The sequence below is a fragment of the Micromys minutus genome, assembly GCF_963924665.1.
Source record: "Micromys minutus genome assembly, chromosome: 5".
NCBI classification, from domain to species: Eukaryota; Metazoa; Chordata; class Mammalia; order Rodentia; family Muridae; genus Micromys; species Micromys minutus.
In genome coordinates this window covers 46,957,047-46,983,068 of record NC_137974.1, presented here as the reverse complement: position 1 = coordinate 46,983,068, position 26,022 = coordinate 46,957,047, and the positions used below count along the sequence as shown (strand labels likewise).

At 45.8% G+C, this 26,022-nt stretch overlaps 1 protein-coding gene across 2 annotated transcripts in view; it reads right to left on the bottom strand.

Moving 5' to 3' along the window:
* CLYBL (citramalyl-CoA lyase) overlaps positions 1-25,619 on the bottom strand; it is a 213,787-nt gene extending 188,168 nt beyond the window's left edge. For both annotated transcript variants that reach the window (XM_080917345.1, XM_080917344.1), the window contains exon 1: positions 25,535-25,619. In XM_080917345.1, coding sequence (XP_080773471.1) covers positions 25,535-25,590 — 56 coding nt within the window. In that variant the 5' untranslated portion in view covers positions 25,591-25,619. The remainder of the gene's footprint in view (positions 1-25,534) is intronic.
* Positions 25,620-26,022: the final 403 nt, after the last annotated feature.

The following is a 26,022-nucleotide window of genomic DNA, read 5'->3' as shown; positions in this document are numbered from 1 at the left end:
AGTGGAAAGCAAGTTCCTCACAAGGAACTGGGCTTAGAGCTGCACCTGACCTATACCAGAGGAGCCAGGAGCCCATGGGTATGCCGTTTCAACCACATAGTGCTGACCTCAGGATAGGGATTAGCTCGTTTGGTAGAGCGCTTGCCTAGCATGCATAAAACCATGAGTTTGATTCCCAGACCACATAAGTCCAGTACACTCCTGTAATAATAACACGGGAAATAAAGACAGAAGATTAATGCTATCCTTGGCTCATCACATAGTATGTTTAAGGCTGGCCTGGGCTACATGAACTCTGTGCTAACACACACACACACACACACACACACACACACACACACACACTAGATAAATGTAATTTAAGTTTTTTTTTTTTTTTAATTAGAAAAAAAGAAATAAGACCCACCCTTAAATTTAAAAACCTGGAATTGAGTTAGCCACCGTCAGGACCATTTGCCAACCCCACAGGTAGCCAATAAGCTGTATCCTGACTCCATTCCAGGGTGTGTTCCACCATACACTTCCCCACTCCACCATACAAATGGAAACCTCCGCCTGCCACACTTGCCCCAGGCTCAGAACTCCCGCCTCCTGTTCCCACACAGCAGCCGACGACGAGCTGCTGTTTTCACACTAAGAACCTCATTAGCTGCGACATTTAAAACCAAGTGATAGCTGAACCCTTTTCTTTAACTAACAAGAACAGTCACACTTTTACTTAAGTTTTAATGCTGGCGACACTGCTCCCCGTCTATCCGAAGTTGGAAACAGAAATTGCATTGTCACAAGTAGTAAACAATGGCACCGTGCCCGCCATGCTTAAAGGTACAGTTGTGAATCTAAGTCTCGGGGACTCCGTTACAGAATGGTTGCTGATGAGGGACCGATGCTGAGGTTCATAAGCCGGTTCTGCTTTCCTGCTGGCCCTTGAGGCCTGTGAAGGAGGACGTCCAGTGTCTTAAAGTATGAGAGGCAACTAGTCCTCACTTCCCCACTGCTAATGGCTTCACGTAAAATGAGCTCCCAGGATTTTATTACCATTCTCCAGCAACTTTACAAGTGATAGGCCACCAGGGACAGGATGAGGACACATAGGTCTTCTCACTCCCGAGTCTCTTGTTTCCCCAAGTAGGAAGAACTTTTCCACTTGGTATTTCGAATACACTGTCTCCCTGGGCTGCTGGCTCATAAGAACAGGGGACCAGGAATAAGTCACCAAGTTCTCTCTAGAGGGGGGTGGGGGATTTGAACTCGCTTCCTAATCTACAGTTGTAAAAGCCACCAGGCCTTTGCATTCCCACTTAAACCGTATAAATGGGTAGACATCAGCTGCTCTTGCGTTGCTAGAAGTAATTAGAAGAAAACATTAAATTGCACATTCTGACCACATAAAGCAGCTCTGTACCTATGCTCACAGCCCAGGGATTGCTGTAACTCACGGGGGCGATCATGGGAGCCGCACAAGGGAAGGCCCCAGTGGGTCTGTAAACCTTGTGTTTTAATATGTGTACATTTATATGAAGTTTTAACAACACACAGCTCACCAAACAGAGCCAATGAGCCGCTTTCAAAAGAAAACACCTCCTAGAAACCGTTAAAACAGAGCTGGCTACCCGAAAAATGCATGAAATCACTAGTTTGGGTATGTTTGGCTATTTACTGAGAGCTGTTTCTGGCCAGAGACCATTTACTAATGTACTTTGGAGAAAGAAAACCTGTAAAAAAATTATACAAAGTAAAAGCAAGTTTTCAACTTTCACAAGCAGCTGATAGGCCAGCGAGAGGCTCAGCCAGTAAAGGTGCCTACAGGCCTGACTACAGGAGTTGGATCCCAGGAATCCACAGTAGAAGGGGGAAACATAGGCGCTGAGTGTGACCTCCACACTTGTATGGTCACACACACACACACACACACACACTGTACTGCTCACTCTCTCACCCACACACACACTTTTAAGGTTAACATCTCTTTTTCTATGTCTAACATCTTTACGACTAAGAAATAACCAATGACAAATAGTTTGACAATACCTTTTAAAAGTACAAATTAACTTTTAAATGCCAAATATATGAAAAATAGGAGCCAGGCATGTTGGTGCACACCTGTAATCCCAGCACTCGGGAGATAGAGGCAGGCAGATCTCCAGCCTGGTCTACATAGTAAATTCCAGGACAGCCAAGGCTACACAGAGAAACCCTGACTCAAAAGTAAAACAAAACAAAAAAAAAAAAAAAAAAAAAAAAAAAAAAAAACCCAAAACCAAACAAACAAAACCCCACAGTTCAGTATGACAGATTTGAACTAGTTTTAAAACTTAAAAACATTTCAAATTCAAATAAGACAAGATTTTATATAAATGACTTATGTATGCATATTTCTTAATATGTATATTTTTAAGCTTTCAAAACACGACTTAAAACTCTCTCATGCAGTTTTCCTTTTTAGGACCACAGATCTTCTGACATCATTAGTCATAAAGGTAGAAGTGGTGAAAAGTACCCCAGCTGCCAAAAATTAGTTACTTTGTAGCACAAACGACTAAGGATGTAACACCCACTAACTGACCTGCAGAGAAAGGTGGGGGTTCATTTATTCTGCCTGCTTTGGGTTTTACTTTGTTAAAGCAAGACTTGTTGCCATATTTAACCCTTTCATCACATAGTTTGGGAAAAAAAAAAGACCAAAGAATAGAGAAAGCAAAAAAGTGGCAAAAAGCCAACATTTATGAGTTCCAAATTTGCATGTGACTTTGAGCCTATGATTTAAAAAGAAACATAAATTGGCCAGGGACTCTGAGCATTTCAGGCCCCATGGTCCATCACCCAGCCACACTCCCAGCCCGTGATTATTTTCCCTCTGGAAAGCACAGTATTAAATAGGAATCTTATCGCTCTTACTGTGTACTCCATGCCTTTTATGCACAGCGTAGCTCTGGCGTCCTTTGCCATTCAGAAGCACTGGCCCAACCACGGAATCATGAGCAGAAAGTCACAAGTCCTAACTGGATGATCCTTCTGGCTGAGCGACGACAGGGGCCAGCTTATTAGTTCCCACATATAGAAGCCCTTTGTAACTGCAACCCAGGAATGTCATCTGTCTTGAATTATGTCCACCTGGGATTATGTCCCGATGACCAACACCGGCAGAATGCTGGGACCTGAGAACTTCGCTGCTTTGGTGATTGACATTTAAACTGTTTGAAGTTTCTAATTAAGGTCTCTTAACAAATTAACTGCAGATGTAGGAAGCTAAGTGTGCAGTACGCAGAGATCCGAAGTCACCTGAGAGCTGCAAACAGCGAGAACCCGCTCAACGCAGTGAGCTCATTAAAGCCGAGGGGCCATCATAGTTGCGCTGGCTCACTTAGCTTTCCCAGAGCACCGAGTGCTGAGGGGTTGGAACCCAGGGCCTTCTGCATATCAGAGATGCTCACTCCACCACTGAACAGCATCCGCAGCCTCCCCCACCCCCAGTGTTGCAAATGCATGGAAAAGAGGAGCAGGAGATGGAAATGCCCTGGGAATGCCACTCAGACCAGCCATGACTACAGTCTCCAAAGTCACCTTGAAACAGCCTCTGGGCACGTCCATGACAAGAGTTTCCTGATAGGTTAATGGAGGTGGAATGGCACCCGTTCCACAGGTTGGGGTCAGGGACTGACTAGAAAGGAGAAAGCCGATGAGCATGAACATCCACATCTCTGTTTCCCCAGCCACCTGGACATGCTTTCCTACCATAAGGAAAGGTTCCCTGCAGCCAGAGAGCCCAAACAAACCCTTGCTTCCTCTTGTTGCTTCTTGTGAACATAGCAATGACAAACCAGCACACCAACCAGGCCACAGGAAGAAGAGCCAGCTTGGCAGGTCCATTGTTTTCATTGCCCATAGCCCAGCCTTGGGTCCCTTTCTTACAAACTGCCCCACCCTTTCTTCCTCTGTCACCATCTGAAGTCAGCTCCCAAGAGGATGCCCCAGACACCCCCAGAAGTCACCCCCACTTCTGTGTCTCAACAGCACTCTGAGCTTATCCCTGTGTGACGGTTAATCCCAACTGTCAACTTGATAACATCTAGAAATACTCAGGTTCCTATAGGGAATATCTTAGTCTAGGTTACCAGAGTGGGAAGTCTGGCCCACTGTGGGTGGCACTATTCTCTAAGCTAAGAACCTGGACTTTAGAAACAGAGTGAGCTAACCACAAGTACTAACATCTCTCTCCTCAAAAAAAAAAAAAAAAAAACAATTTAAGTTATATATATTTTCATGTGTGTGAGTGTTTTGTCTACATATGTCTGTGCACCTATATGTGTATAGTGCCCACTATATAAGGCCAAAAGAGAGCGTCAGATTCCCTGGTTGTGAAATGCTATGTAGATGCTGAGAATTGAACCTGGGTCTTCTGGAAAAACAGCCAGGGTTCTTAACCACTGTACCACTTCTTCAGCCCATTTCTCTCTCTCTCCCCCCCCCCCTCTCTCTCTCTTCCTCTCTCTCACTCTCTCTCTCCCTTTTAAGATTTATTTATTTATTTTATGTGAGTACACTGTAGCTGTTTTCAGACACACCAGAAGAGGGCATCTGATCTCATTACAGATGGTTGTGAGCCACCATGTGGTTGCTGGGAATAGAACTCTGGACCTCTGGAAGAGCAGCCAGTGCTCTTAACCGCTGAGCCACCTTTCCAGCCCCTCAGCCCATTTCTAGACTGTGTGATGTAACTGCAGCTTCAAGCTTCTGCTGCTCACATTATCATGATGGACCGAAATCCCCAAATTCGAGTCAGAATAAATCCTTTCTCCCATAAGTTACTGTTGCAAGGGCATCTTACCACAGCCACAGAAAAGGAACTAGGACACTGTTTCTCGGAACCTGCCCCAACATAGTTTAGTCAACATGGCTAAGACTTACCACAGGTCAAGGAGCTATGCGGGCTGCTGAGAGACCAAGAAACAATCATGGCAGAAGTACTCCTTGAAAGCTTCTTCCACCCAGCCAGCCACCTCACACTGCACTTGAAGGGACAGAGGCAAACCAAGAATAGTGACACATGCCTGTAATATCAGTCCCCAGGAGGCTGAGGCTGGCAGATCTCCATGGGCAGCCTGAGGTACAGTTTGAGACAATGTCTCAAGAGCCGAGGAGACGGATCACTAAGTAAGGCGCTGGCCCTTGCAAGCCCACTAACCACTTGAATCCAGATTCCCAGAATCCATGTAAAAAGCAACTGTCTGGACCTTATGAAGCTCAAAGAGAAGGAAGGCCAGAATGTGGATGCCTCAGTCCTTCTTAGAAGGGAGAACAAAACACTCACAGGAGGAAATTCAAGGTCAAATAGAGGAGCAGGGATTGGAGAAAAGATCATCCAGAGACTGCCTCACCCAAGGATCCATCCCATATGCAGCCACCAAACCCAAGCACTATTGCTGATGCCAAGAAGTGCTTACTGGCAGGAGCCTGATATGGATGTCTCCTCAGAGGCTCTGCCAGAGTCATACAGATACATCTGAGGATGCTTGCAGCTAACCATTGGACTGAACACAGGGACCCCAATGAAGGAGCTAGAGAAAGGACTGAAGGAGCTAAAAGTGTTTGCATAGAAAGAACAACATTATCAACTATCCAAACCCTCCACAACTTCCAGGAACTAAAACACCAACCATTGAGCACACATTGAGAGACCCATGACTCCAGATGCACATGCAGCAGAATATAGCATTGTCTGGCATCAATGGGAGGAGAGGCCTTTGGTCCAGTGGAGGCGTGTTTTCCCAGTGTAGGGAAATGCCGAGGAACTGAGGTAGGAGAGGGTGATTGGGAGAGGGAGCACCTTCAGGGAAACAAGTGGAGGGGTGATGAAGGGGGAGGTGATAACATTTGAAATTTAAATACAGAGAATATCCAATAGAATAATTTTTAAAAAGTGCCTGTCTGTAAACCCAGCACTCCTACCTTGAGACAGAAAACAAAGATGGGAGAATGATCTGGAAACCTGTGGACCAAGTGTGCAGCAAAGAGGCAGAAACAAGAGAGACTCTGTCTCAAAACAAGAAGGCAAGAACTGACTAACAAGACCATGCACCAAATGCAGACCCTCTGGTGCTGCAGAAGGGCTTCTGCGCACTGCTCTTCCTTCTCCTCCTGAGCAGCTGCCTCCAGGGCCAGAACCAGGGGCCATCCTTGCTTTTCAGAAGAATGGATGAATGAATGCCCGAATAATAAAAAGAGATGCTGAAAATAGCTCTCCAAGTTGATATTTGGTGACAAGCTGTTCTAGGAAGTAAATACTGTTTTAATTTCCCTTTACAATATAACTAATAGTGAGTTCTGCAAGAAAAACAGTGTTGTCCTTAGAAAAATAAAAAGTAACAAGTTTCAAAATTGTTTTTTTTTTAGATTAAGCCACATTAAGCAGGAAGCCATATGGCTTCGGGGATGAAAAGATACATTCTTTTTTTATTCCTCATTAACAATCATCCTGGAAATATTAACATTTTCACTAATTCCTCCCCAAGCAGGATACTCATTAATAGCACACACCTGTGTCAACAGCACAGCGTCCATCTTCCAAAGCCTTGCGTGGGCTGGTGCCTGGGATCCTCATTTTAACACCTCAGGTGTTTGTGCAGCCTCAAAGCTGCTAATCCCTGCTGGTCCGAGGTTGGGTGCAAATGCTCAGGCTTCAGCCACCAGAGCAGGCTCAGAGGTAGGCTAGCAAGCAGCAGCCCCACCCCAGGTCTGGCCTGTCCTCAGTGAGCTTACAGCACTAGCCCACATGGGGGACTCTGGCCCAGCAGGCCGTGGGGCTTACATGTGGCTGGTTCCAGAACAAGCCACCACATGAGTACTGGCCTCTTCCACAGCCACGGCTGGAAGCAAAACCGGGAGTGGGCAGCCAGCAAAGTGAGCAGTTCACACTCCCCACTGTGCCCTATTCCAGAACTACTCAAAGACGGCAAAACAAAGCTAGCTCAGCCTGTAAAGTGCTTGCCTCGCAAGCGTGAGGACCTGAGTTCAGTCCCCAGGACCCATGTAAAACGGCACGTGAGGCACACACTTGTAATCTCAGTACTTGGAGGGGAAGACAGATGGACCTCTGGGGCTTGCTAGCTGACCAGTTTGAGCCTAATCAGTGAGCTCCAGTCCAACAAGAGACTCTGTCTCAAAGAAAGTGAGTAGGTTTTCCTGAGGATGACGCCTGAGTGTGTGACACCTGAGTGTGTGACACCTGAGTGTGTGCACCCGGTGCCCGGCGAGCATGTGTGAACACACACCTTTTTAAAAAAATTGGCAATCTCAAGACTAAATCGAACACTACTGCCATCTTGCTAAGACACTGCCTCCTTTGTAGTGCTTAGACCCCAGGGCTTCCTGGACACCAGACGGGTGCTCTGAGTGGAGACATGCTCTGGCCCACACCACAGCCACTGTTAATGTACCTCCAGATGCTGAGCCAGTCCGGCCTTGAAGAACAGAAGTATTCCCTAGAAACCTGAAACAAACAGAAGGCTGGTCACGGTGACAGAGAGGTCTGGGTCACATTGAGTTAGACTGGCCAGAGTACCTTCTGCAAACCTTGGGACGAAGGTATACTACAGGTGGAACTTCTAAAGGCCCCCGTCAATCAGCCATGTAAATCAACAGTGTAGTTTGCACAGACCGCTGGTTTATTCTTCAGAAAAACTCTTCATCAAAAGGAGGAATATTGTGGAATCTGAAAACAGCCCTGGCCTGTGTTCAAGAACTCAAAGCCAAGAAAGAAACTTCAGATTTGATGTCTTAGATTACCAGGAATGTTTAGACAAATCTATAATCTAGGAAAACATACAGACACCCACACTCATACACAGAAAGTTTGCCTCTCACATCGAATTGGTAATTAATAATGAATTCTGATCACTGCGGCCATTCGGTGAGGCATTCATTCAAGACAATTTCCTCAGAGCCCTTTATGTGCCATACTCTGTGCTAGGCACTAAGTTCCCAGTGTCTGGGGAAGGTCTAATATAACAAGAAAGTGTCCCAACTCACACCTTAGGATAATCCTTCAAGAGAAGCAGAAGGGATGCTGATGAAAGGGACGGGGTGGGTGGGGAGGCGCTTCCCGCAAGGATGGAGATTGTACCTAAGTGTCTGCTGTCCTTTTGTGTATCGACATGTTGATGACAGTCTTTTTTGTTCCCCTTAAACAGCTCTAAAGAAGCCAGTGTTGATTTACTCATTTGTTTATGTGTATGGGTACTTTGTCTGCATGTATGTCCTTGCACCTCTGGGATGCCACGGGACTAGTACTCACAGAGACTAGACAGTATCAGATTCTCTGGGAACTGGGGTTACAGATGGTGGTAACCCACCGCGTGGTGCTGAGAATTGAAGCCAGGTCCTCTGGGAGAAGAGCCAGAGCTCCTAACTGCCGAGCCACCTCTCCAGTCTCTTCTTATGAGCAGACACCATAACCAGCATTTAGTGCCTCTTCCCATCTAAGTAAACAATGGATGTGAACCCTGCCACCCCCAAGCCTCAAAGATCGTGGTCTAGCTTTAGGAAGGAGGAGACCACCTGTTAGCAGAGGAGGAAAGGGGTGGGGAGGAAGATCACACCTGCTCAGGAGCTAGAAGGAGGGGGAGAGCCCTCCGGTGCAGTGGGGAGAAGGCAAGGGGGCAGCAGGATGGACCAGTGTGCCTTTTCAAATGGTTTGGAGAAAGAGCATGGAGCTAGCAGCCTTATACCTGCCAGAACAGCTATAGTAAGATGGTAGGAGGTAGCAAGAGCTGCTGAGAATATAGATATATCCAAGCCCCAGTGCATTATGGGTATGATGGAAAATAGAGCATAAGTGAACAAGAGTCGGATATTTCCTCAGACATTCTTTGCAAAAGTGCCACATGATCCCAGAATCCCACTCCTACATCGCCCCCCAAAAGACCTGAAATAAGGGTGGGGGCATAGCTCAGTTAAGAGATGGTGTGCCTAAGATGCAAGAGGCCCTGAGTTTAATCCCCAGCAAAGCACGAACTGACATATTCCATACCTGCAACCCTAGCACTTGGGAATTGAGTGCAGGATGTCAGAAGCTCAAGGTTGTCCTCAGGTATATACTGAGTTTGAGGCCAGCCTGGGCTAATTAAGACCCTGTAGAGGGATTTTATTCCAGCAACACAGCTCCTCTGGGAAGAGACTGTATCCAAAGATCTTCTAGGTCTTTGTGACCAGCTGGAATTCAGACACACCACACACCTTTAATCCATCTGCCTGGAATAGAGACACACCCTTGGTACACATCTTTAATTCCAAACACTGAAGGTAAAATTAGTTTGTAGGAGGAAGCAGCCATGTTTGGAAGTGATGTGGAACTGAGGGTCAAAATGACAAACAGAAAGATTTGACAGAATGAGTCAAAAACTGAGAAGTCAAACCTACTCCATCTTAGGACTGGATTCCATCTTAAAAGAAAAAACGTCTGAGAACTTTACCTGCAGCTGAACCCAAGTTGCACCCTAGTACTATGACTTGTCCTTGGCTCAGACCCCAGAGTTACTCCCTAGCTACTTCCTAGCAACAGCCAATCGAGATAGGTCTGATTGTTCCGGATGTACTTTCAGACTGTTTGTGATTGTGTGTAGTTTTGCTTCAGAGCACCCACCTTACAATAGTCATTGGATTACATGGTTGCCAGGTTGAACACCCCCTCACTTGCTCACCACTTCCTATAAAAACCTTGTCCTGATGAGGGTTCAGAGCTGCTTCACCAAACCGTCCTGCTGTGTCAGAGTCAGCAGCGAGCAACCCCAAGCTTCAGCTTGTAATAAAAAGACCCTAGTGCAATTGCTTCAGAGTCGGTACCTGGAGCTCAAGAATGAGGAACAACAAGACAGGACACTCCGAACTCTCCTGAGAACAGACAGGAAAGAGAGGTGACTTAATATGGGGGGGGGGGGTGAAAAGGAGGGAGAGAGGAGATGGAGAGAGAGAGAGAGAGAGAGAGAGAGAGAGAGCGAGAGCGAGAGAGAGAGCGAGAGAGAGCGAGAGAGAGCGAGAGAGAGTTAGAGTTTCACCAGGTAAATTTTACAGAGACAGGTTGCAGGTGAGATACAACAGAACACGCCAGAGAATGAAGAGCCAGAGGTTTAGAACAGATTGCTAGTTTGAGGCGCCAAGGCCAAGCAGATCAGTTCAGTCAGAATCCAAGAGAAGACAGACTGGGTCAGTCAGCTTGGAGAGGAGTTTGAGCCAGAACAGCTGAGCTGAACCAGCCAGCCAGAGTTCAGAGTGAACTAGAAAGGGTGAGTTACTCAGCAGTAACCTTCGAGATGACAGTTACATCTGGTGGATAAAAGTTAAAAAGGGGCTTGTGGGAAGGAAGATAGATTAGAAGTTACTCAAATACTGGTGGGTGAGTGAATGCCCAAAACAGCACTATTTACAAGTGTCAAAACAGCAGAAACTATTCAAGTGTCCATCAGCTGATGGAAAGATAACCAACTGTATACTCTAAGCAGCATGCTATTCAGCCAAAAAAAAAATATACTGGTACATACTATAGCAAAAATGAACCCCCAAAACAAAAACAACAATACTCTCAGCCTGCTGTGGTGGCAGGACCACGTCCAGATGACAAGTATGCCACTTTTTTTAAATGGGCATTGGTGTTTTGCCTGCATGTGTGTTGGGTTTCCTGAGACTGGAGTTAGGCAGCTGTGAGCGGCCATGTGGGTGTTGAGAAGTGAACTTAGGTCACCTAGAAGAGCAGCTAATGCTCTTAACCACTGAGCCATCTCTCCAGACCCTGACGTGTCACATTCTTAAATATTATTTTTAATTAAAAACATTTTTTATTTTTTAAATTTTGAGACAGAGTCTCTGTGCGTAGCCCTGGCTGCCCTGGAGCTATGTAAACTGGCATCAAACTCAGAGATCTGCTCCCTCGGCCTCCTGAACTCTGGGATTAAAGACATGAACCACCACTCCTGGCCTTATTTTACTATTTTTTAATCGAGTATGTGTTTGTGTGTGCATGTGTGTGTTTGTTGGTACACATACACGAGTATCTACTGATGTCAGAAGTATGTTGTGTATGTGTGTGTGTATGTGTTGATGTGGGTACATCTCTCTGTGCGTATGTGTTGATATGAACACAGGAGTGTCCACTGAGGTCAGTGGTATGTGTGTGTGTATGTATATTGACATGCACAGAGGAGTGTCCACCTAGGTCAGAGGTGTGTGTGTGTGTGTGTGTGTGTGTGTGTGTGCATGTGTGTGTTTGTTGGTACACATACACTAACGAATATCTACTGATGTCAGAAGTGTGTTGTGTATGTGTGTGTGTGTGTATGTGTTGATGTGGACACAGGAGTGTCCACCAAGGTCAGATGTGTGTGTGTGTGTGTGTGTGTGTGTGTGTGCGTGCACATGCATGTGTGTGTGCATCTTTGTGTGTGTATGTGTTGATATGGACGGGAGTGTCCACTGAGGTCAGTGGTGTGTGTGTGTGTGTGTATGTATATTGACATGCACAGAGGAGTGTCCACCTAGGTCAGAGGTGTGTGTGTGCATGTATGGTGTGTGTTGGTATGCACACGTGAAGGTCAGAGATGTTAGAACCCTGGAGCTGGAGTTAGAGGTGGTTGTAAGTCACTTAAATATGGGTGTTGGGAACTGAACTCAAGTCCTCTGTAAGAACAGTGTGAACCTGTTACAGAAAACATTAAAACAATTCTCTTGTTAGTGGACACCACTCTAGTGTGGAGCCGAGCTCACCTGGACGATATCACATGATCCACAAGCCACCCTCTCCACTCGGCTGCCTTCCCAGGCGGTTCACTCCGCCCTCTCCAGCTGCTCCTGTCCTGGATGGTCCACGACCTCCCCAGCATGTTACATTTCCACACTGTCCTCCACTGGTAAAAACATGACTGCATAATCATTAACTTGTCAAACAGGTTTATAAGTTAAATTCTCAATCCACAATCCCTCTACACAATAAGCTTACAACCAGTTAACAAAGATATAAACTGCCCACCCAGATAAGATAAATTGACCCATAGAAACCCTTAGAAATAATCATAACCTTTTCCATCTAGAGATGTACTGAAAAAAACATCCACATCTGCTTCCATGTTGTCTCCTCTGGAATCTCTAGCTTTCTCCTCCTCTTCCACTTTCCTAGACTTTTCCCCGCCTACCTTTCCTTCTCATCCAATGATAAGCTCAACCCACTTTGTTGTATAATGACATCATCCTACATGAACCCTTAACCTGTGAGCTGTCTCTCCAGCCTCAAAAGTATTATTTTAACATCTATACAGCTGCTATGTTGCATAGGAGGCCATGTGGAAGGTGAAGGAACTGTCAACTGGATGCCACACCAGAGAGCTCAAACCTGAATTCAGGATTGTAGTGGGTGGGCAGGGCAATAGCTCCTCTGAGACACCCACGTCCTTGTCCCCAGCACCTGCTGCTGCCTTAGGTTATATGAAGATGTGGGATGAAAGGAGAAAATCAAATAAGCTGCTGTTGGGGACGTGGGGCCTAACACAGTCACAAGGGGAGCGGGAGGCTGAAGGGAAACTAGACAGACTATAGTATGGTAGGTAACTCCACTACGCCGCCAGCTTTGAAGACAGAGGAAGCCACCAAGGATGCTGTGCCCCCTGAGCTGGAAGAGTCAAAGAAGCAGGCTCTGCTTGGCACACAAAGCCCTGTGGATACTTTGGGTTCAGCCTGCTGAGTCTCTGTCAGGCTTCTGACCTACAATGTTTGTGTTGTTCAGAGCCACAAAATTAGAAATAATCTGCTATATGAATAACAAACTAACTTGGTGGGGAAAAGAGTTGGAAGCAGGTGAGATGTGATCAGAAGAGGGAGTTGGGGTTCACATCCCACCTTAGCACATCAAAGAGGGGCAGCGAGAAGCAGCAGAGGAGGGCAGGCGGGCGGGGCTTTGAAGGCTAGAGATGCTGCTGTCTGAGAGGTCCATGACAACAGGATAAGATGGGCCTGGATGATGAGCACAATTTAAAGTTAGGGAGACTGTGAGCAAAGCAGGGTAAGGGCTGTGTGCGTCATGAGGAGCAGTAGGCGGATCGCTATGTCGGTAGATAACAGGGAGCAAGGTGAGGCTTACCTGCCTTAGGGTAAGACTAAAGTCCCTATGTAGGCCAGGTTAAGTACTTGGTTGTCATGTGTGAGGCCCTGTGATTCTTCCCCAGTACCGCCCCCCAGCCCCACCTCACCCCTACACACAGGAGGTGGGGGAGCAGGAGGAAGATATTGGGTTTCTACCCCACCTTTGACCATTTAATTTAGTTCTCAGATTAAAGGCACACAACTTTCATTAGTTACAATAAGCCTTAATCAGCACAAGAGCTGGGCCAATATCTACCCTCTGTGCAGTTAGAATCTGCTTTCTACCTATAACCCCGAGTTATTACTATGTTTCATCCTGGCTGCTCTTAGCTCCAATTGGCCAGCAGCCCTCAGGGCCATGTTCTCTTGACTCCTAACCCATGGCAGCTTCCTCTTCTTCCTCACCTTCTTCTCTCCTCCTTCTGGATTCTATACCCGAAGATCTAGGCCTATGAGTACAGAATTCTGCATTATGATAAATAGCAACAGACCAGACATCAACAGAGTGTAACAAAGTTGCAGGGAAAGGTTTCTACAGTATCCACAGTCACAGTTGTGGCACCAGACTACTCAGGAAAGCTCTGATGTTCCACACATGGGTGGGCTCTGGTGATCCAACTCACATCCTAAACCTGTAACCAGAGGAGGAGGGCAAGGGGTTACCACTGGATTGATCCCTGTAAAAGATCCCTTGGCTGGCTGCAGTGTTGCTGTTGAGACCCTTGCAGAAGGCATTGATTAAAGTATGCTCAGAGAGGTCTACAATATCCACCACCAGCTCTCTACGGTCCTGTTGACTGCAGGACCCAGGACAAGTATGGGCTACGAGAGCACCACTGGACCAGCTTAGGGGTCCCAGGAAAACAAGGAAGGTAGACAGGACAGGGGATGAGGGAACAGGACACAGACAAAAATCAGGTATCCAAGGACAGGGAGAGCTGGCTTCAGTGGTTAGAAACACTTCAGAGTCCCGGCCTAACCCTCATGTTGGGCGGCTCACAACTGTCCGTAACTCCAATTCCAGGGCATCTGGCGCCCTCTTCTGGCCTCCATTGACACTGCATGCACATGTACCCAGACATACACATAGGCAAAACACTCATACACAAATGAATTACATCCATGCATTAATGAATTTTTTTGGTTTGGGTGTTTTTTAATTTTGTTGTTGTTGTTGTTGTTGTTTTGAGACAGAATTTCTCTGTGTGGCCCTGACTTTCCTAGCACTCACTCTGTAGGCTAAGCTGGCCTGGAATTCAATTCACGGAGATCCACCTGCCTCTGGCAAACTTGAGATTGAAAGTTATGCCGGAACACCCAGCAAGTAAATGAATCTTTAAAATTAAATAAAAATAAATAAAATCTTCCCAAGTGTGACAGTATGCACCTTTAATCCCAGTACTTGGGAAGCAGAGGCAGGTGGATCTCTGATTTTAAGACCAGCATGGCCGATGTAGTAAGTCCCAGGTTGGCCAGGGTTACATAATGAGACTCTATTTCAAAAGAATAAGATAAAATCTTAAAAAACAAACAAACAGATATCTGTTTTTCTAAGTCCAAACCTTGAAGATCAGCATGAAATTTAGGACATCCAGTTCCTTGGTATGTATATGTGTGCATGTTATGTGTTTATGCGTGTGTACACATTCATGGGTGTACACACGTGTCATTGTGTTCATGTCTGTCTTCAGTCATGCTCCACTCTCTTCACCATATTTTTGCATATATAACTTTTAATTAACTCTTTGACAATTCATAGTGTATCTTTATCATATTAATCCCTTAGTCCTCATATAACTCTTCTGAGATCCAAACCCACCTTCTCACATACTACATTAGAAAAATTATTTATGTGTGTGTGTGTGTGTGTGTGTGTGTGTGAGTACACTGTAGCTATCTTCAGACACACCAGAAGAGGGCATCAGATCCCATTACAGATGGTTGTGAGCCACCATGTGGTTGCTGGGATTTGAACTCAGGACCTCTGGAAGAGCAGTCAGTGCTCTTAACCACTGAGCCACCTCTCCAGCCCCCTTAGACTACATTTTTTTAAAGGACTTACTTACTCATTGTGTGGGTATAAGTCTTCGCAGCCTGTTCGTGGAGGATGCGGTCATTCTCTCCTTTGTCTTGTGTTAGAGGCAGAGCCTTTCCTGTTCCAACTGCTGCTCAGCTCACACTGCTTCCTCCTGCCTTCACCCCATCTTCCCTGAGGAAGCTGGTGTTGCAGGAGCTGTATACAGCATTTTAATTATCTTATTATTATTGTTTTCTTTTTGTTTGTTTTGGGAGACAGGGTTTCTCTGTGGAGCCTTGGTTGTCCTGGAACTCATTCTGTAGACTAGGCTAGCCTTAAACTCAGAGATCCACCTGCCTTTGCCTCTGCCTTCTAAGGATTAAAGCGCCACCACACCCAAACACCCAGGTATTATTATTATTACTATTATTACTATTATTATTATTATTATTTTCAAACTCTGGCCAATATGAACTCAAATAAGCTCAATAAAGAATTTGGTCCCCAGGCTGAAACAAATTAACTTAAAGCTCAAAAAGCTGTTGTGTGCTTCCACATTTCTTAGTTCTCCAAGGTTCCCCTACTTGAGGGCCGTAATCCTTCTTTTTTCTTTTTTTCCTTATTTGACTATCTCTCACTCTCTCCAGGGTCTCAGGTAGCCCAGGCTAACTCAGGCTATCTAGCTGACCATAAGACTGTGATACCCTACTGAGTGTCTACATTGCTGGAAACCAGACCCAGGCTCTGTTCACGTCAGGCGCCACTCCCCCACCTCAATTCCAGCCCAGCAAGGCTTTCCCTGACAAAGCAACGTCCAGCTTTATTGATGCTTTAAAAGAATAGAATAAACAGGCCACATCCCTGGTCTGGGAGTCTCTGTGGCCTGGGGGGAGGTCAAACAGACAATCAAGAAACACCTGATGCTTGTGGGAGAGGAAGTGATGGGGAAAGCCACTGCATGAGGTGAGGATACAGAGGCAGCTGCTGGGGTTGCTGGGCTGTGGGTTCTTTGTCGCAGAGACTTCAGGGAAGGCCTCCCTGATTGGTGACATCTGGCCTGAGATCTAAAGAGCGAAATGCCCCAGGCTGGCACAGACAGACCAGGATAGCGAGAGGGAAGGTCATGGGGTACGGGAGTACAGCGCAACTTAAGTCTATTATCAACTTTTAAGCAGGCCGTTTATAGGGCAGTGTAGAAAAGTGTCTTTCATTTGTCCTCAAGAACGAACAGGAAAACACGCCCACCTATCTTAAGAAAAACAGCCAGTTTGTGAGGGCGCTGTCCACCACTGCTATCAGCAACATCTCTGTTGCTAGAGCGCCCTCCAGTGTCTCAGAGATGAGCTACATCTGGCTTGGGAGCTGGGTGCTTCTTTCTTCTTCTTCCTCTTCCTCCTCCTCCTTCTTCTTTCTCCTACTCCTCCTCTTCTTCCTCTTCCTCCTTCTCCTTCTTTTTTCTTTTTTTATCTTTTTATGTTAAACTTTTAATTTGAACCAAAACCGAGTATGGGCAAGTCAGCCTTCTCCCAAAGGCCAATGTGAGATTGGATAATAAGGCAAGAGAAGTTTACATGCCTCTACATAAGCCTCCATTCCTTCTAAGCAATTTGCAAGTGACAATATTTTAACAATTTTAATGACCCATATCCATTTAAATCTTTCAAAAGCTCTACAGAGGGGCCAGTATTAAAAGGGAAAGAGGTCATTTTAGAAATATAGAACGGTTTTATTTTGTTGTGTGTTTTCTAAGACAAGATCTCATGTGGCTCAAGCTGGCCTCAAGGTTGCTATGTAGCTAAGGCTGATCTTGAACTCCTGATCCTCCTGCATCTATCTCCCCAAAGCTGAGATCACAGATATTCGGCACCTCAGTGAGAACTGAGCTAAACAGGAAAGGAGTGTCCCACTAAACTTGAGCTGGTAAGATGGCTAGGCAGGTGAAAGGATTTCCCTCCAAGCCTGACTGATGTTCAATACTGCCACACACTCACCTGGTGAAGACCAACTCCTGAAGCTATCCTCGTATCTCCACACAAGTGCCTCAGTGTAGGTGTTCAGGTACACAAACACACTCAGACACACACTTATACACACACACACTCATACACACACACACACACACACACATATGCACTAAATTTTTGAAATACCATTTTCAAAAAGCCATCAAGAGTCAAGATGTACATGGCTTGCCTCCAAGCTTGATGGCCTGAGTTCGAAGCCCAGAACATGAACAGTGGAGAGAGAACCAACCCCCAAAGATAACCCCTCTCTGACCTCTACATCTGAGCTGTACCATTAACACTTGTCCACATACTCTCACACAGCTACACACAAATAAATAAGAATTGTAATTTGCCAGGTATGGTGGTGCACACCTCTAACGCCAGCACTCAGGAAGCAGGTGATCTCTGTGAGTTTGAGGTCAGCCTGTGTTTACAGGACAGCCGGAGCTACAGTGTGAGACCCTGTCTCAAAACAACGACAACAACAAAACAAAACAAAACAAAAAACAAAACAGAACAAAGAACTGTAATTTTTAGAAAATGAATAAATTGAATGTGGCGCTCGTGAAGGGGAGGGGACAGAGGGATAACAAAGTCTTCGTTGTCATTTTTATTTCCCAGTATCTAAAGGGTCCTGTAGCCACCTGAAGAACAGCAGCCATTCTCAGCTGCTGCCACCAACTCCTGCACGCAGAAAGCCAATAAAAACCACCAGGACATTGACTCTTGGCTCTTTATTATTAACGGGCACCTATGTGGCTCTCAAAAGCCTAGCTAAGAGAAAGACATGGGTAGTTGCCTGGTAAGACAGAGTGCCAGCCAAGGCTCTCTGCCAGAGGACAAGTACCCCTGGCACTACCAGCTCTGTAGCCCACATTCCGTGTTTACCAAGTATGGGCCTGCTAATAACGAGGAAGAGGAGCAGGTTAGCCCTTTAAGGCAGCCTGCAGTCCGAGTGTGACCAACCAGTCCTTCTGGAAGATGATTTGACAGCAAGCACCGAAAGGTTGCAAGCTCACAAGTCAAAAGTTGCCTCCAGGATTTTCCAAGAAAGAAAACTCGGAATAGACTAAATGAGCAACTGTGATTATGGTCCTACACAAAAACATGTGCACACAAAATGTGCAAAATGTGATAGTCTGTCTTCTAAAATAATCAGGAGGAAAACTCTAAAAAAAAAAAAAAAAAAAAAAAGGCTGGGGTACTAGCTCAGGAACAAAGTCCTTGTTTGGCAGGCTTGTGTGTGTGTGTGTGTGTGTGTGTGTGTGTGTGTACTCGTGCCCGTGCGCATGTATGCTCCAGCATGTGTACGTGTATAGGGAAACAGCAGATTATCACTAAAGCTAAAGCATCTGCATTGTTAGCTTAATATCCTAAAACAACAAAATAAAATAAAGAGAAATAAAAAACACTTCTCTAAACCTGGTGGGAGGGGGAAATGAGAAAAAAAAAAGCTCAACTCTGAAGCCCATTTATTAGCCAAACTATTTGAGAAAGTTATTTCATTGGCTTAGTCCATTCTGTATTGCTATAACCCATGTCAAGGAGTGAAAAGCTCATGATTTTCAGGTACTATGGCACATGCACATAACCCAGCACTAAGGAGTCTGAGGCTGGAGGATCATGAATCGCAGGCCAATCCTACATAAACAATGAGACCTTACCCCAAAAGCAGAAAAGAAAGAAGAGGAAAGGAAATATAACTTTCCTCACATTTCTGGAGGCCAGGAAGACCAACCATTGTCTGCTGAGTGATTTCTCACTGAGTCAACAACCCACGACAGAAGGAATGATGACCAGCAGGAGCTGACCGGTGCTATGCCAGGAGATAGGGCACTTGCCCCAAGCCTGATGCCTGGTATCCTAAGTTTGATCCCCAGGGGAGGGACAGAACTCACATTTACTTATTTGTGTATTATTTAACTACCTGTCTTGATATTTAGAAACAGGGTCTCACATAGACCAGGATGGCCTTGAATTCACTGTATACTAAGGATGGCCTTGAACTTGTACTGATGGCTTCATATATGCTAGGCAAGCACTTAACCAACAGAGCTACATTTCCAGCCCCCCCCCCAGCCCCACCCCACCCCCGGCCAGACTTATTTTTATGACAAAGCCACTCTGAATCATGAACACAATCCCATAATATCAGCATTAGCCCATTCATGGGACAGAACCATCATGACCTAATTACCTCTTAAAGGTCTCACCTCTCAACACTGTTGCTTTGGGGATTTCATTCCCAACACATGACTTTGAGGGACGCATTCAAACCACAGCAACAAGCTATAAAAGCAACATGAAAATAAGCTGAAGCCGCTTGAATGGCAGTGGATTTATATTCATACCCAAGTGACCTATATGAAAACAAATACCATTTCCTCCATAATATCTTTACTACCTAATAAAATTCTAAACCTGTTGAGCACATGAGCAAAGTGTAAAAAAACAAGTGAGCTCCGGCCGAGCACACCACAGCTGCTTAGTGCCAGGAGAAGTGTATTGTTTTTCCACTAGCAACTCTTTTCCCCCTTAATAAAATTCATCATACATACCAGTGGCCCCTCCCCTAAGGAATCCAGCTCTTCCCCAGCTTTCTCTATGTAACCTCTTGACCTGGTGTGTTAGTGCACACCAGGAGATAGAAGCAGGCCAGTCTTTGTGACTTCAGGGGCAGCCTGGGTTACATAGTGAGTCCCAGGTCAACCAGAGTTACATAGGAAGACCCTATGTCAGAAACTAAATAGACAATGAAAATGAAATTCGTAAACTTATTTAAATTAAAGCGATGGATTACTGAGTTTGTGACACACACTCAAAACAAGGATGCTAGCAAATAAATAAGTTGTCAGAACACAGTCCAAACAAGTCACATGAGAATTCTGAGTTGCTTGTAAGAAAACTCTAACAATATAAGACCAGAGTCTTGTGACCTCAGTGTCTTCAAAACGCAGAATGATTCTTGGACTGTGTTTTCAGGCTCCTCCCAGGCATAGCAGGTAGGAGTGAGTTCACTTCAGATTATTCAGGACAACTGGCTATTGTCAGTCGTTAATGTGCCTGTATGGAAAAACAGGTGTTTGCCACATGTGGTTTATCCTGGTGATTGTACACTTTACCCATGTGACTCTTCTAAACCCTCAGAATAAAATTACCTGATGTTCTGAATAAAATTGCTATCACACGAGATTTTAGTTCACCTCACGAATCAGCTCCACTCTCTCAGATCCCACCGGCTCTAGAGTGGCAAACAGCCGCACCATTTCTGTATCTCCTTGAATGGAGTAGGATAAGTAGATTGGATCCATGAAGATGTAAATAGTAATATACATTTGGCAGCACATGACCACACTGCAGTGTGCGAAGGCTTCAAAGTGTTAAGCCAAGTGAAGGAAGCCAGGAACCAATGGAGAAACACTAGGGATGCAACATCCAGATTGGATACATTCTGAGAAACAAGACTGTTTCCTTTCAGCAGGGATGGGGCAACAGAAAATGCTATTGGGTGTATATTACAATGTAACTATAAACTCTATATTCAGCTGATGGGTGTATATTACAATGTAGCTATAAACTATATTCAAAATAACTTAAACACTGTACATATACACACATGCATCTCTCACTATTCTTTTTTTCTTTTTGTTTTGTTTTTTTTTTTCAAAGACAAAGTTTCTTTGTTATAGCCCTGGCTGACCTATAACTCACTCTGTAGACCAGGCTGGCTTTCAACTCACAGAGATCTATCTGCCTCTGCCTCCTGAGTTCTGGGATCAAAAGTGTGTGTCACCGCTGCCTGGCATTTCTTCACTTTTTAAAGTGACTTTTAAGGGTATAAATGATTTGCCAGCATGAATATTTGTATATCATGTATGTGCAGTGCACAAGGAGGCCAGAGAAGGCAACAGATGCCTAGAATTGGAGTGACTGGTTGTGAGCTTAAGTGTGGGTACTGGGAATTGAACCCAAGTCCTCTGCAAGGGCAGCCAGTGCTCTTAACTGATGAGCCATGTCTCCCATCTCAAGACACAAGATTCTTGAGATGTTAATTCCTCTAACTTACTGTATAGACTTCAGTGCAATACAGATCAAATCCCAGAAAATTCGTGTGTGGCATTCACAAACTAATTCTGAAGTTTATGTAGAAAAGCAAAAGGCCCAAGAGAGTCATCACAACAAAGCACACAAGATGGTCGATCATAAAGAGCGTACAGTGTCTGCAAAGCAATGGAAACATTGTCAAACTGTAGGATAGTCAATCCATAAAGACCTACAGATGCTACCAACTGGTGCTGGATGAAGGAGCAAGAACAGTTTCCTCAACAAACTGACTAAAACCACTGGAGGGATCGCAGACCTGAGAATAATACAGTGTTGTTTACCTTCTGAAATAAAGAACAGGGGAGGGGGAACTCTCAAGATCCACCGATGGTTAGCTGGACTTCATTAAGGTTAGAAATATATTCCCTTTGAAATACAGTCTAAAGGAGAATGCTGAGAAAAGACGCAGACAGGAAGAAGATATTTCCAAACTACAGATCTGATGACAGACTGTCGTTACACCAAGAATAAACTCAACAGAAAGCAAATGGCCAGAGGTCCCTGTCCTCCCTTAGGCTCACACAGCTTTTTGTGGAGAAGACAGCTCTCCACACACCCAGGAAAAGCAGACAACACCTAGATACCCTTTAACTTGACTCTGACATTTTCCAGCTGGAGCTAGTAAGTACCAGATCCCATACACGTAGGGCCCAGTCCCTCATGACTGCCCCTACTTCAGGTGCAAGAAAAGCTGTAGGTGTTTTCCTTGTGTTTCTGATTGACTTAAGTCAGGGGTTTCTAAAACTCCATTCTTTAGATTTAGTTAATTTGCTAAGAGGGCTCTCAGAACCAAAGGAAACTGATAACTATGGGAGACCTTCTAAAGGATACAGACGAACAGCCAGATGGAAGGATGCACAGAGCAGGGTGTGGCTGAGGGGTGGGACCTTCTATGCCCTCTCTAAGCACACCCCCTCCTTTTGGATTTTGATGGAAGGTTCCTTGCACAGACGTGATGGATTACCCCTCATTGGTGATCTGGGATCAATCTTCACTCCCATCCCCTCTCCCTAGAGGTTGGAGGTGTCACCATATCCCATGGTTTAGTTAGGGTCTCTGCTGAAGTGGTAAGACCAGAGAGGGTTCGTTTCCCCTTACAACTATCAAGCCACACTTCACCTCTGAGGGAACTCAAGACAGGAACCAATTTTGCGGCTTTTTCTTCTCTACCCTGTGTCAAATTGACAAAACACTCGCTGGCACAGGTGTACTTTATTTTTTTTTAAGATTTGTTTATTTTATGTATATGAGTACACTGTAGCTGTCAGACACACCAGAACATCGGATCCCATTACAGATGGTTGTGAGCCACCATGTGGTTGCTGGGAATTGAACTCAGGACCTCTGGAAGAGCAGCTAGTGCTCTTAACTGCTGAGCCATCTCTCCAGCCCCACAGGTGTACTTTAAAATCGTGGACTTTCTGAACCCCAAAGCCTAGCAGCCCCCCAACACTCAAGTCACTCAGGAGAGTCCAGTGTTTTAGGGCTCTGTTCCAAGAAACAGGGACAGAAACCAAATATACACTCTGACTGTATCACGAACAACACAATTCAGAAACCGGCAAAGTAACTGGGACAAATTTACAAAGAATGTACACAGATGGCAAAGCACCATTTGGACGGTTGCACAAAAGCCTGACCCCAGTGACACACAGCCTCCAAGAAGGCCACACCTCCTAATCTTCCCCAAACAGTTCCATCACCCGGGGACCAAACATTCAAATGTATTAGCCCTGGGGGGGGGGAGTATTTCACCACAGCATCTTCTAAGAGGATTCCAGGTTCAAACGAACTGAAAACTAGATACTATAGCCACATACTGGTTAGAACTGTCGAATGATCTTTAACCCACAATGACAAACGATGAGTCAGCAGAACAACACACTCATTCACATACAAGACGGGCAACTACTGTGGCATCTTCTGAAAGAATTCAACGGTCACGTTCCTCAGTAGTTCTGTCTGAGACAAACCTGAACGCAAACGCATAACGAAGGCTCCTGTTCAGTCAACAAAAACTGGACGCAACCGAAACATCCTTCAATAGCAAACTGTATTTTGTGGCACAGCTGCACAATGGGTATTACTTGGCAGTACAAAGAACAGAGTCATTAAGTCGTAAGAGACATGAAGGAATTTCATACGCCTCCTGTTAAATAAAGAGCCCAATCTGAGAAGACTACGCACCGCATGATTCAAATTCTTTGACACTCTAAATGAGCAATACAATTATATGTTACACAGGCCTGACAACCTGACTTTCATCCCTGGAGTCCATAGTGGAAGAAAATCAACTCCTGAAAATGGGTCCTCTGACCACCACATACAAACTGTAGTATGTGTGTGCTGACAGTCTTACACACACACACACACACAATAAATAAAGTAAATGTAAAAACTAAAACGTATGTGGGGTAGAGGGGACATGCAGACAGAGGGGCTGGAGAGATGGCTCAGTGGTTAAGAGCACTGACTGCTCTTCCAGAGGTCTTCAGTTCAAATCCCAGCAACCACATGGTGGCTCACCATCTGTAATGAGATCTGATGCCCTCTTCTGGTGTGTCTGAAGACAGCTACAATGTGCTCATATATAATAAATAATTTTTTAAAAAAGAATGCAGATGGAGAAAAGCACCACCTGTACACAAGGACTTTGAAGAAAGAAAGAGAAAATTACTTTGCTGACTTTAGTAATGCTAGGAATAAATGGAGTCCGTGAGACTGGAGTGGATTTCTTCCCGATGGGTGTGAGCTAATAATTCATATGCTTGCTAGGACTGAACAATTAAGTGCCTGCACAGTAGACAGCAGAGGCCGGCTTTCTTACTGTTGGGGTGGTGTTTTACAAACAAGCCTGGGGAATAAGTTAGACTGGGCCCTGAGTGATATGCTAGAACTGGAAACATAAGGACTTATGTGTAGCTTGATAAATAGCTACTGATGGTCTGTATAGACAAATGGCATGGTCACAGGCATCTGCGTGGATAACAAGACAGTCTAGAACTCAGGGCAAATGCTAGTGGGTCAGAAACAGGGAATCAATAATGGAGGTCTAGAACGGCCCCTGTGTGCCTAGCAATGGTTCAGACACTCTAAAACTAAGCACCAGAAGTAGCCCACTGGTCCAAGACAGCATTTCACTTCCTCTAGTGGGTTTACCAGGACCACAGTGACTTAGCACAATTGGCTCAGTAAAGCCAAGCACCTGCCCTTGGTAGAGATGATACACAGGCCGAAGGGGGGGGGGGGGGGTAAAAAGCAGTTCGCACTAAGCTCCAAGCCTATTGGAAGTAGTGACTGTGTGTGGTCAGGACTGGCCCTTTCACACTTCAGAAACGGAACCCCTAGGCTGGCCCAGGATCACACTCCTTCACCACCACTCAGGTTCGAGGAGTGGTTTCTCCAGCCAAGGTGCAAAGCCACAGAGAAAGGAACCATGTGGGTCCTGCCATGGTTCTGGGGTAAATCATGAAACACAAGACAAAATATCACTACACTGTGAACTCTGGTTTCATTGTTCCATGGGACTTTGAGACAGTCTCTGATCCTGTTTCCTCATATTAGGCGGGACACCTTAAAGGAGACTTCAGGACACAAGCAGTTAGCAGATGGGCAAGTGTCATGAGGGAGGGTCCCTGTTTGTGACAGTCTACCGATCTTTTACCACCTAGTATTGCCATGTAGTCCAGGGTAGCCTCAGATTTGCTATGTAGGTAAGTATAGACTTGAACTTGCGGCCTTCTGCCTCTGCTTCCCCAGTTCTGGAATTCTTTTCAAATATTTACTCCAAAGCTGATGGTATGAGACTTATCGTCTCTTGTTAAACAAAAGAAATTTTCAAAGTATATAAAAGCATTATGCACTTTTCACCTAAAAAAAAAATTCAATGTTTTTCTTGAGCAGGTTTGGGCAAAAGCTCTTTGGAACCCTCGATCATACTTAGCTGGCTAAGGGGGTCCAGAGACCAAACATTTGGAAACCTCTGTGCTTCACATAGGTCCTGGTTGTGTTGTCGCCCAGGAGGCGAGCGTCTCAGCTACTCCAGAGCGCCCCTACGCTAGCGTGTTAAGTGCCAGGTGCGGATGGCCCTGCCAATCCAGCAACGTTTGTACCCATTGCCCAGGTCCATTCACAGCCCTCCCAGGAGGCAGCAGCCGCAGCGACCTTGGGAGAGGTCAAGGACGGGAGGCACAGAGGATTTCAGGCTAGAGTGCCCATGCAGACTCCGGGGACCACTCTGGCCACCGCCTTCGCCGCGCGGCGGGGACTGGGAACCTGAACTCACAGCCTGGGCAGCGCCGCCGCTCCGCGAACCGCGTTCTGCAGCACACACAGCGCCATCTTCCCGACGTGGCCCGCCTACACCCCGCCCCGCCCCGCCCAGACGGATTCGGTCACGCCCATCCCACCAGGCTTAGCCCGGCCCCCGCTGGCCCCGGCCCCGCCCCGCCCGCCTTGCTTCTGTAGGCATGACCCCCCCCGCCCCGCCTCTCTTCCCAACACCACGCCCGCCCCCGCTAGCCACGCCTCCCCTCGGCGAGCCTATGGCTCTGGTCCCTTTCCTAGTGGCTCATGGTTCCTCCTCTCTCCTTCCTGCACTAAGGCTTGGTGACCCAACTCTGGCCCCGCTTCCGAAACGAGTTAGGGAAACTTGAATTTTGCTGTTTTTATTGTCAACATGCTCCTAACACAGTCGGTGAGCCTGGGGTGGTGAACTAGCTAGAAGTGGTCAAAGCACGTAATGGGCTATTTCTGAAAAGGCGCGGAGACTAG